This window comes from Microtus ochrogaster, linkage group LG5 (assembly GCF_000317375.1).
Source record: "Microtus ochrogaster isolate Prairie Vole_2 linkage group LG5, MicOch1.0, whole genome shotgun sequence".
Taxonomy (NCBI): domain Eukaryota; kingdom Metazoa; phylum Chordata; class Mammalia; order Rodentia; family Cricetidae; genus Microtus; species Microtus ochrogaster.
Window position 1 is genome coordinate 19,186,957 of NC_022031.1, and position 11,544 is coordinate 19,198,500.

At 37.9% G+C, this 11,544-nt stretch overlaps 1 protein-coding gene across 1 annotated transcript in view; it reads left to right on the plus strand.

Annotated features, from left to right (window-relative positions):
- The window catches only part of LOC101986976 (25-hydroxycholesterol 7-alpha-hydroxylase), a 170,168-nt gene extending 160,795 nt beyond the window's left edge, over positions 1–9,373 (plus strand). Inside the window, exon 6 of the mRNA XM_026786728.1 lies at positions 3,520–9,373. Coding sequence (XP_026642529.1) covers positions 3,520–3,816 — 297 coding nt within the window. The 3' untranslated portion in view covers positions 3,817–9,373. The remainder of the gene's footprint in view (positions 1–3,519) is intronic.
- The last annotated feature ends 2,171 nt before the right edge of the window (positions 9,374–11,544 follow it).

Genomic DNA, 11,544 nt, shown 5'->3' on the forward strand with positions numbered 1-11,544 from the left:
CTGGCTAGCTCAGTTGGTAGAACATGGGATTCTTAATCCCAGAGCTGTGGGTTCAATCCCCTTGTTGGGTGCCAGAATGCTGCATAATTAAAGGAAGGTCCATAAGAGCCTGTAATAAAGGATAACAAATGTTAATTGGGGATCACCCACAATAAGAGAGCCACTGTGTTCCTCTACAATCTGGGTGCTGGGAGCCCCGGACTGAACTCTGACCACCAACCAAGGGCAAGGAAAAGGGGCTAAGCGAGCTTCCTGTCTGTACCTCAGATCACAACCTAATGGGCTGGTATCTAAAAGGCGATTGGCTGAATGAATTCTCACAACAACCTCGGTGTTGTACAGTTTCTGCTATTTGTATGTGCTGAATCCGCAGCCGCTTCCCATTCTCTGTGCGCTCACATTCACACTCAATTCTCTATCTTCTCTAAGACCAGGAATCGGATTTTTAAAATGGGCATTGCTGTCATTTGCTCAGTAGTCCAATAAGCATATGGGGAACGCTGCCAAGGGGGTGCCCCTGTGTTGGAGGCCGTCAGAGGGAGAGGAGAGGATGCCGGGGGAGTCCCTCACTCTGCCGTCTTCCCTTCCAGTTGCAGTTAGACTTCCTCACCTTCGCATGATGAGGTCCAGAGAGAGACTCATCACAAGCCGTTTGTCTCTCTGTGCTGCTTTCTTTCCAAGCAAAGGGTTTATTGAGGACCCCACAGACTTTCTTTCCTCTGTGCCGTTGGACGGATTGTTTCCAATTCTTAAACCCCAAGTCAGTCAGAGGTTGTTCCAGTACAACCCCCAGTGGGCAGCAGGGAGGTTTGGTGGCTTTCACACCCAGTCCTTTCAGCACCTTCCAGTGGAGCTCGTTGACCTTTGCTTTACATTCCTGTTTCCTTCAATAGCTCAGGTGGGATTCTAACATGCTTCCCTTTAGGGGGAAAACTGAACTAACTCGTAAAGGAGATTATAGGCCTTCCTAACATGGACCAGTCAGGGTTCTCAATGCACAGGCAGTGAAACAAAAAAATAGCTGAGCGGTAGTGGTGCACTGGTGCACGCCTTTAATCCCAGCACTTGGGAGGCAGAGGCAGGCGGATCTCTGTGAGTTCGAAGCCAGTCTAGTCTACAAGAGCTAATTCCAGAAAAGGCTCCAAAGCTACGGAAAAACCCTGTCTTGAAAAACATATATATATGTACATATATAATTTTATTCAATTTTATATATTTTATTCTCATGATGACAGTCACAGAGCAAATGCTACTAATAGTTTCCCTTTTAATTTTACTAAATAAACCATTAAATGGAAATTTCTGAGATATTAATTCTGAGGAAACCAAGAAAGAAGGACGGAAAAGTAGAAGGGAAAAATTAACGATCTTCTAAAAGTTTGAGGGAGGTGCCCTAGTCTCTCACAGGGCTGCCAGCGAGGTCACTGAGAAAGGACAGGGCAGCCTTGGTAGCTTCAGGCTTACTTTACATTATCTGGATAGATGCCATGAAGTCATAACTTATGTTAAGTTTTCTCTTTTGCATTTTCTGGCACAAACAACAGAACTACAGTGAATTCTCTTTCCTCTGGGATTGTGCTTCATGTCGAAATTTACCTAAGCTGTTTGGCCTGCGCAGGCAGCTGTGGGAAAGAGACCAATCTCCTAAGTTAGTCGACAGGAAGAAGAGTGCATCAGTGCTGCGTTCAGGACGGAGTCATAAGCCCCAGAAAGGACGATCACCACAAGAGGGTTCATGTAGCTCCCCTCTTTCTCTAGAAACAGTGCATGTACACAGAGAGTACCACTGTGCTTACTGTAGAAATGAGCAAATATTTTCAGTTCTGCATTGGATAGGTCACTTTGGATACAATCCCTAACAGTGGTAAAACACACTTCTACTCTAGCGTGTTTAAGGTATCACTTGTTACGAAATAAAGTAACTATACAATGTTAAATGATTTTATCAACATCGTTGTACTGGCTTGCAAGTCGGGGCAGAGTAGGAATGGGGTAAACTTTCTCAAAACCCAAATGCTTAGCAAATTAAGTATTAACTAAGGTAAACCCAGATAAAAGAAGTGACTAACCTGACATTACTAAACTTGCCATTGAAGGAGTTTGAACATTTGTGATGCATTCATAATTTATTCACATTGGAGTGTTTCAGCATAATCTGAAACATGTTGGATCTGACCTGCTCTCTATATTTCTATATTATATGTAATTTCTATATGTTCTATATTATATATAATTTCATGTAGTTCATATCAAAGTTGTGGTTGAGCAGATATAACGAATGCCAATGAAATGAAATAATTGGTTGTCTTTATTCAAACCACGAGCATTAGTTTAATTGATGGTTTAATTCACAATGGACTAAAATCAGGTCACTCAGTGCCCTTGAACCAGCTCAAGTGAGAGTTAAGCCAGGAAATTTTGGCAGCATGGCAAAATTAAGGCCGAGGTCAACTACCCTAAAATAACCAGCTCTCTAATCTTCTGTAGCAAGTAGTATAACTTATTTATGAAAATATGTCATAAATTTCTGTTATCTAGAATTAATCCAAGCAGAGTGCACTCTAACATATGAGAAATCCACCTTAACATAAAAAAAAACAAAATCTGATTTTCTACTTAGGTTCTTTCTGGGGCTATGTTTGAATCTTATTATTTTTTGTCTCTTTAATTCAAACATAAGCACTGAATCCTAAATTCATATTTGCCTATCAATAGATAGTTGGGAGGATAAATGAATATAAACTGTGGCCACCCAGATGTATTATGTCATAGTGACAATGGCAGCTGTATAGGAGACCCCTTCTACCCATAATTGGTATATTAATGATCTTTATGGCAAACACATCAGAGAGGACAGAAATGGAGACAGATGTAGTCTTTATAATTAAAAAAAAAAACACTCACTGTAATCACTGTGATTTGATTATTGAGCATCCCATCTGAAACTCATCCTAAAATCTAAAGGCCATTTTGGTGGTTAGGTGGTTAGGGGTAAGGCCTTTGCCACGTTACTTGTTATCACTTTATTGACACCATATTGGCTGCCAGAAAACTGGCTTATTAAAGCCATAGACTGCCTCTCTTATCTTTACTCTTCCCAATGCACCAAATCGTTCTGTCATTTTCCATTGCAAGGAGCAGCACAGAGCCCCATTAACTCCAGGCTCTTAGATTTTGGGACTCTAGAATCAAGAGTCAAAGTAAACTTCTTTTCTTTTGTCAGTTACCCAGCCTTCAGCAGTAAGTGGCAGCACAGACACCACTTAAGACAAGAGAAATGGCAGTGGATAAGTGCTTTAGGTATTTGAATGTAGGTGTTCCCCATAACATTTGAATTTGTCTGAAAGGTTGAGTATGCTTGTTTCACATATTCAAGTTTTACTTGCTCCTGTATGTTTTCACACCAAAAACGCAACCTTGCTCAGCAAGATAGACAAGGAGAGACAGCAACCTAGTAGACCTAACTCAAACTAATTTAAGTAAAATTTTAATTTTAACAGTGTCTATTATTCTTTATAGGAATTTAGATTTGATCGATTCCTAGAAGATGGCAAGAAGAAAACAACGTTTCTCAAGGAAGGGAAAAAGCTGAAGTATTACATTATGCCATTTGGATTTGGAGCCAGCAAATGTCCAGGCCGATATTTTGCAATTATTGAAATGAAGCTACTATTAGCTATACTTTTAACATATTTTGATTTAGAAATAATTGACCAGGAGCCTGTAGGACAAAACCACAGTCGTTTGTTGTTCGGTATTCAGCAACCCGATTCTGATGTCTCATTCAGGTACAAGGCAAAATCTTGGAAGAGCTGAAAAGATGGTAGAGAAACTTATCAGAGTGAGGCTACGTGCGCTGAGCTCTGTGGTTTGTTGTACGCCTGCAAATGCGACAGCTATGCTTCTTTCTTTGAAAATGGCAAATTTACGTTTGATCTGAGATTGACTGAGTTTGTTCTTGGTCACAAAGCCTATCATAAGATAAAGCAAGGCAGTGACCTAAAACCTGTCAGGGCAGTCATTTCAGGGTAAGTTCGAAGTAACAATTTCCACTTTGTAATCACTGTGCTTTTTATCATTGGTTGTGAATGTGCTCTTCCAGTAATAAACTTGGCCCTGGGTGATTTTTTTTTTAAGTTACTGAAATACTCTAATAGGATTTTATGTACTGCTGGAAAAGTGTGTCTTTGGACAGCCAAACAACTTCCAAATTCTCAGAAGAGAGGAAAATTAATTCCCAGGAGTTACACTGTATGAAATGTTCCCTTCAAGTGGAATATCAATAATGTCTGTATTACCAGCGTACCTTTACATTAAATGAGTGTTACAATAGATTAAATGTTCCAACTTCCCTTCAATATTTAACTGCCCATAAATGATTTTTATAACTTGTGTATTCTACATTTCAATAGAACAAAATTTCTTGTTATACAAAAACCTTTCATGTTCAAGTTAAATACTGCTAAAATTTCATATATAAGAAAACACAAAACCTATTATGTATTCAGCAATTGCTCTAGACATTAGTATTAGATTTATTTTAGAGGGAAATGTTGAAGTCATTATAGCATTGATGGTAGTATTGGTCTTTAGTATAAACTGTGTTATTCTAATTGTAATGAACTCTTTAATAAATGTTCCAATTTATATAAACTGGGAATTAGGTATTATTACTTATTCACAACCTTTTGGTCTTGGAGATTAGTTGTATTATTTTGGACTATCACACTAAACTATACAAAATAATTTCATATGATACAATACAGCCTGTATCAATAATTAAAAGATTTCTACTATAAAATTTCCCAGTGATTGACATTTGGCATAAATAGAGACACGGAATGCAAACTCACAGGGCAAATAATTAAGCCAGATTAATTCATGCTGCATTAATTAGAAATTCTAATGCTTTGGAAATTTTATATTGCTGTTAGAAAGGAAATTGATTTAAAATAGCACTCTAAAATGCTTATCGTACTAGATAAATACAACAAGATAGCATTTTTTTTCTCCTTTCTGGAGCATATGTTCATTGAATGCTCCTTGCATGAAAGTCTACTGACATGAATTCTGGTTTTGCTTGATTAAAGTGTTCTTTGTTCCCAATCTCCTTCCTTTTAAAAATTGCAAAATGACCATTTATACTTATATAAGTTCACAGAATACAAAGTAAGGTTATGGTTTATGAAAATGATGTGGAATGATTAGACCAATCCAAATGATTAAATCAACCCAGATACGTATGCAACTTTTAACACAGCGTGCTCTATTATTAACTATATTCACAAGGCGATGTACTAAAACTCTTCCCACCCACCCCCCACTGCAAAAGACTGTAATTCTCCTGGATGGGATGTTTTTACTTTTTGATCATTTCTCCTACACTTTCCTAGCCTTCTATAATCATTATTTCACTCTGTGCTTTGATAAGTTTGATTATTTTGAATTTCATATATTCTAATATTTTTCCTTGCTATGACAAGAAGATTGTGACAAGAACAGTTACTTGGGGAGAAAAGAATTTATCAGAGGTAACACATCCAAATCATAATCTATTGTTGAGGAAAATCAAGGCCTGAATTCAAGGCAGGAACCTGATACAGAGAAATGCTGCATACTGGCTTGCTCACTGGTTCATTCTTAACTAGCTTTTTATTAACCACACCTACCAGCCCAGGAAATGGGACTGCCCACAGTATCTTCACCCTGCTACATTAATCATGAAGGCAATCTTTCACTGGCATGGCCATGGGCATCTGATGAAGGCAATTCTTCAGTTAAGGTTCTCTCTTCCTAGATACTCTAGATTGAACCAAGATGACATTAAAACTAATACATGAGGTAGAGTCCATAGTATTTGTCTGTCTCTGGTTGCTTTTACTTCATATCCTCTAAATCTGTCTATGTTGAATCAAATAACAGAATGTATTTTTCAAGACCAAGCAATATTCCATCATGTGTATATACCACATGGTCTTTATTCAAATGCTGTCTCTAACCACCCCTACCTCCTCTTTACAATTTCATGACACCCTTCATTCTCTTGGAAACAAAGGACACATGTGTTGTCCCATCCCCAGACCGATCTGACCCTCTTCCTTCTTGAGAGTCTCTCTGGTTGAATTTTGAGCTACCAACATCATGTCACCTTTCAAATTTTCCATCTCACGAATTTTCTTAGTTCAGTGATTGCAGTTTTTGGTTGGTAACTCATTGTTCTTCATGTATATTTTCTTCATGGCCATATTTTGCAAAAATCTTGTTCCTTTAATGCATTTCACTATCCCTGTAACTACAGTCAGCATGGTTTATATTCTGCACCTGGCATCTCCAGCCCTCTCCTGTTTTATGTGTCTGATTTTGTAATTTCCCCTTCCCATCAGTGCTTCCAATAGTTTAACTACTGAGTTCGTATGTGTTTCTTGGAATTTTACTTCTGGAAAATGTTTCTGATCTGGGTTTAATGTTCATTCCTCAAAGTATAAACTGTGCTGGGTTTTATCTTATTGTTCATGTTTCTGTCAAATTCAGATTCCTGGGGATGCTCAACTAGAATATTTTGGAAGCGACATGGTACAACTGCTGACTGTGAATCCCAGCCTTAAAGGAAACACTGTGATTAAGGGCATTTTGTTTTGATTGGGGATTTTGTTGTTGTTTTGCTGTATGTTTGCTTGCTTACTTATTTGCTTGTGAGACGTGGCCTCATTGTAAAGCAAAGTTATGCCTCACAAAATTATGCCTGCCTCTGCCTCCTGAGTGCTGGACTTAAAGGGAATACTTAAAACCCATGATCAGGAAAGGGCAGGAGCCACATTTGATTGCTTTTTTTGTTTCAACCAGAAACAGATTAAGAATGCAAATATGTCTAATCCTGCACTATAGAGCAATGTTTCTAGTCCAGCTACCAAGGATGTTGGCTCTGAAAATTACTGACTTTGTGCAGAGGTCTTGGATTTTATACACATACATGTGCACATGCACATACATGGGTGCTTATGCCATGTTAAACCCTAGACTTTATCTTCTACCTGACACAAAACCCAATCTGTTCCATTTGTATTAGGATATGTTGTCTACCTTAACATCTGAATGAGATCCTCCATATTGTAAAATTCAAAAAGCAGTATACTTTCAGGATGTTGCAATAGAGAAAACAAAAAAAAAATATTGCATTCTAACTTCTGCTTAATATATAGTTAAAAGTGTACATACAAATTTTAAAGAAATGAGAAGAAAATGGCTGAAGAAATATTAATATTATATGGATAATTAGAAAGCAGCAAGGAGCATAACTGCAACTCTAGCTTTTAGGAGACTTGGGTGGGAGGATCCTAAGTTCTTGGACTAAGTAGTAAATTCTGTGTTTTACAAATATACAAAGAAAACTGAAAGGAGAGAAAAGAAAGGCCATGGAGGTCTACCTGGCTTGTTATCATCAACAAATGTCAACTTACTTTGAAAACAGAATTGGAATGTTTAAAAGAGATACTTAAACAACTTTTTGTCTTTTAAAAATTATTCTTTAAGAAAGAGAGATAGCACAGCCTTTTAAAACACTGGCTGCTCTTCCAGAGAACTGAGTTTGATTCTTAGCTCCCATAGTAGGCAGCTCCTAAGGCCAGCTCTAGGGGATCCAGCACCCCTTTTTGACCTCTGTGGATAGCCACACAATATGACATTCATATGTACAAACGTAAGCACATATACATAAAGAAAAGTGAATCCTCGTTTTCTTATGTTTATTAGTTCTTTGGGAATTTTGTACAATGTGTTTTGATAATATTCCTTACCCTCCCCCAACTTCTCCCAGATGCATCTCCATCTCCCACCTGGTCAACTTTGTGTCCCTATTTCCCATCATGTACAATTTATGGTGCCATATATGCTTGGATGTGTGGCCTTACTGGAGCTTGGTTGATCCTTCAGTGTCCAGACCCTTAAAGAAAACTCAGTTTCCTCTTCCCAGCAACTTTCAGTTTCCAGTTGCTCCTCAGCTAGGAGTGGGACTTCACTCCCATCTCCCACAGGCCTTGTACATACTATCCCAACCATCATTGTTCATATCTCCAACTGCACTGGTATGTTCAGTAAATACCGTTTTCTAGCCATCATCAACTAACCCTGGATCTCACCATCTTTCTGACTCTTCTGTAATCATCCCTGAGCCTTGGAAGAGGGAAATATAATACAGATGCACAACTCGGTCTGAACATATCACAATCTTCTATTCTATGAACCTTGACCAGTTGGGGTCTCTGCGATAATAACAATCTATTAGAAAAATAAATTTCTCTGATGATGCTTGAGATATTTATTAATCTTTGGGAAGAACAGTAAAATAGTAAGAGACTGTTTAATACATCATGTTCATTTAGCAATAGTAGTAGATTCTCCCATGTCATATGTCTGTCTCGCCACAAGTTCTTGGCTCCAATAATGGTGCCAAGTACGGGTTTCAACTTATGGACTGGGCCTTAAATCCAATCAGAAAGTGATTGGTTAGTCCCATGATGTATGTGCCACTACTGCACCAGTCATTATTGTAGCTCATCTGGGTAAGATTGATGGACGTGCTTTTCCCCCTGGTAACACTCATCTTCCAGCTCTATGAAAGCTACCAATTGGGGATGAAGTTTCCAGGCCAGGACAGCCTTGCTACAGAACTCCAGTTAGGCAGTGTCTTTAGAAGTGGAGTTTTACCGTCAAACTGTAGATGGTATCCAAGAATATTGCAATAAATGTAATGTTTAGGGGTCTATGTGACCTCAATGACTAGCAATTTCAAAGGAGGTAACCTATTCCTGACATTGGGTGGGGCTTTTTATTTGTTGTTCTTTGGTGTATAGTTGGTATATTGTTGACTCATTATAGGATAACTCCATCAAAATTCATTTTATATATGTGTGTGCATATATTTTAGAAAGATCCTACAGTGCTAGGTCATATACTTGATACATGAATATTTTAGAGTTATTGTTTTCTCCTTCATTTATTTGACAAAATATTTAATGAGCATTTTCACTAGCTAGATATGCATTGGGTTAAGGTTTCCCTTCATGAATATCCACTTCACTCGCGAAAACAACGTATAAATAACTTACCTGTTGCTAGTTTAGTTATAAATAACAAATTTCATTTTAAAATTATTTTAATACCTTATTTAGAATACCTTCTAAATAGCCTTTTTCCTGCAACTATTAGAAAGCAGTGTTCCATTATAAATTATCATATACAAATTACACAAGCTATATAGAAGGACTAGGGAGTCACTGAGATGGTTCAGTGTGTGATTCTGCCTGCTCTCAAGTCTGATGACATGAGTTTCATCCTTGGGACATCACATGGAAGAAAGAGAGAACTGACTCCTACAAGTTGTCTCCTGATTTATACACACACACACACACACACACACACACACACACACAGATATGCATATACACATAATTAATCAGTGCATAGATAAATATAAGTTAAGGTGTTGTGATGATATGATAAAAAAAAATAACCAAAGCCAAATAGTCACTGAGTTTTCAAAATTTTGTAACTATTTCATACATCCTAAATTTTCATCTTTTCATGTTTACAGCTTCACAAAAGTTTTGAGTAAATGGAAATATACTATTGTTTTACATCAGTGACCACTGTAATTATATATATGATTGGCACCAGGATTTATCCCTGCTGCATGTACTGGCTTTTGGGGATCCTATTCTTTTGGATGTATACTTTGCTCAGCCTAGATGTAGTAGGGAGGGCCTTGGACCTTCCACAGTGCAATGTGCCTTACAGTCTCTGAGGATTAGATGGGGGTGCGGTGGGAGGGTGTGTGGAGGAAATGGGAGGAGAGGAGGGAGTGGGAACTTGGATTGTTTTTTTTTTTTTTAAAAAAAAAAATAAATTAAAAAAAATTAAAACCAAAACAATGTGCATTCTTTTTTTTTTTCTTTCAAGACAGGGTTTCTCTGTAGGGTTTCTTTGGAGCCTGTCCTGGAACTAGCTCTTGTAGACCAGGCTGGCCTTGAACTCACAGAGGTCTGTCTGCCTCTGCCTCCTGAGTGCTAGGATTAAAGGCATGCACCACCACTGCCCATCAAAATGTGTACTTTTTAACCTACTAAGTTTGTCAGTGTTGCAAACCATTGCTTACTTCCACTACACTATTTGGAATACGTACTTGAATACTCAGTAGGAAAACGTTAGCATGCAAGATTACTCTCTCTGTCACACTGTTTTGAGTTATAGTGAGCAATCTAATAAAGCTGGCTCACTTACCTCTCACAATAATATCTCTGCTTATAGAGTTGGGGCAGCGGCCAATGAGTTTTGAACTTCTTAGCTTGAGTGTATTTTTATACTAAATTTCTAGTGTAGATTAAATTCAGTTCATGAGAAATTTAGGTACACAGTTTTGAATAGGTGAGGATTTGTTAACAGTTGCATTTCAAGATGTGTTAAGACTGAAATGTTCTGGGCTGGAGAGATGGTTCAGTGGTTAAGAGCGCTGGCTGATCTTCCGGAGGTCCTGAGTTCAATTCCCAGCAACCACATGGTGGCTCACAACCATCTGTAATGGTGCCCTCTTCTGTCCTGCAGGCATACAAGGAGGCTGAACACTGTGTACACAATAAATAAGTAAATCTAAAAAAAGAAAAGACTGAAATGTTCTACAAAGTATGAACTATTGTCTTGATACATTTTCTTAATATATTTTTAATTTTAAAAGATACTTGTCGATCTATAAAAAAGTCTTTTAAAAATGTTGAATAAATTAAGACATTTTGTAGTTGAAATATTTAATATTCTTTAATTGGAATTAAAAATTAATAAATCAACCTTTAAATTACAGATAAATGATTATGTCTCATTTCCATACTAAGAGTAAATTAGTTACTTTTGGTAACAAAGAGCAGATTTTTATGGGAAATAGTTATGCTATATGAAATAACTCAATTTTATCCCTCTCTTTCTTCCTGGATATGTTCTCATCTTTTCTTCTCATGATCTCCCTAAAAGGGGTCATCTTCAAAGTATCTTTCAATACATTTTAACTTTGTCTCTATGTGGGATAAAAAACAGGTCCAAGAAACAGCACTAAATCTGCAATGCCGACCAGGCTGAGCTATAGTCGTTAGTCTGCGGGGAGAGGAAGTCTAAGAACGGGAAGTGGAGGGAAATCTCCATCTAGCTAAGCTTGGTCCTCTGCAGCTCTCTTCATGGCTCAACAGATAATGAAGAAAGCTGAGAAATATTTGGACAGTTCTCCAATTATTCATAAAATTGAAATGCAAATGCTAAACAAAGTCTACGAACAGAATAGTGTTGCTGAGAATGAAGAGTCTTTCGTGGGAACTCACTGCAGTGGTGCACGGGCACACTGGGTATTTCTAGGAACACTGTGGGTTTGGAGGGACTCTGATACAAGCCTTCTAGGAGACGGTCATGCTCCTATTAACAGATAACAGAAGCCCACTGTTGCCAAAGGTGCACCTGACCCTTTGAACTGGTTGATTCAGTATTCCTTATTTCCTAGTCAGGGTGATT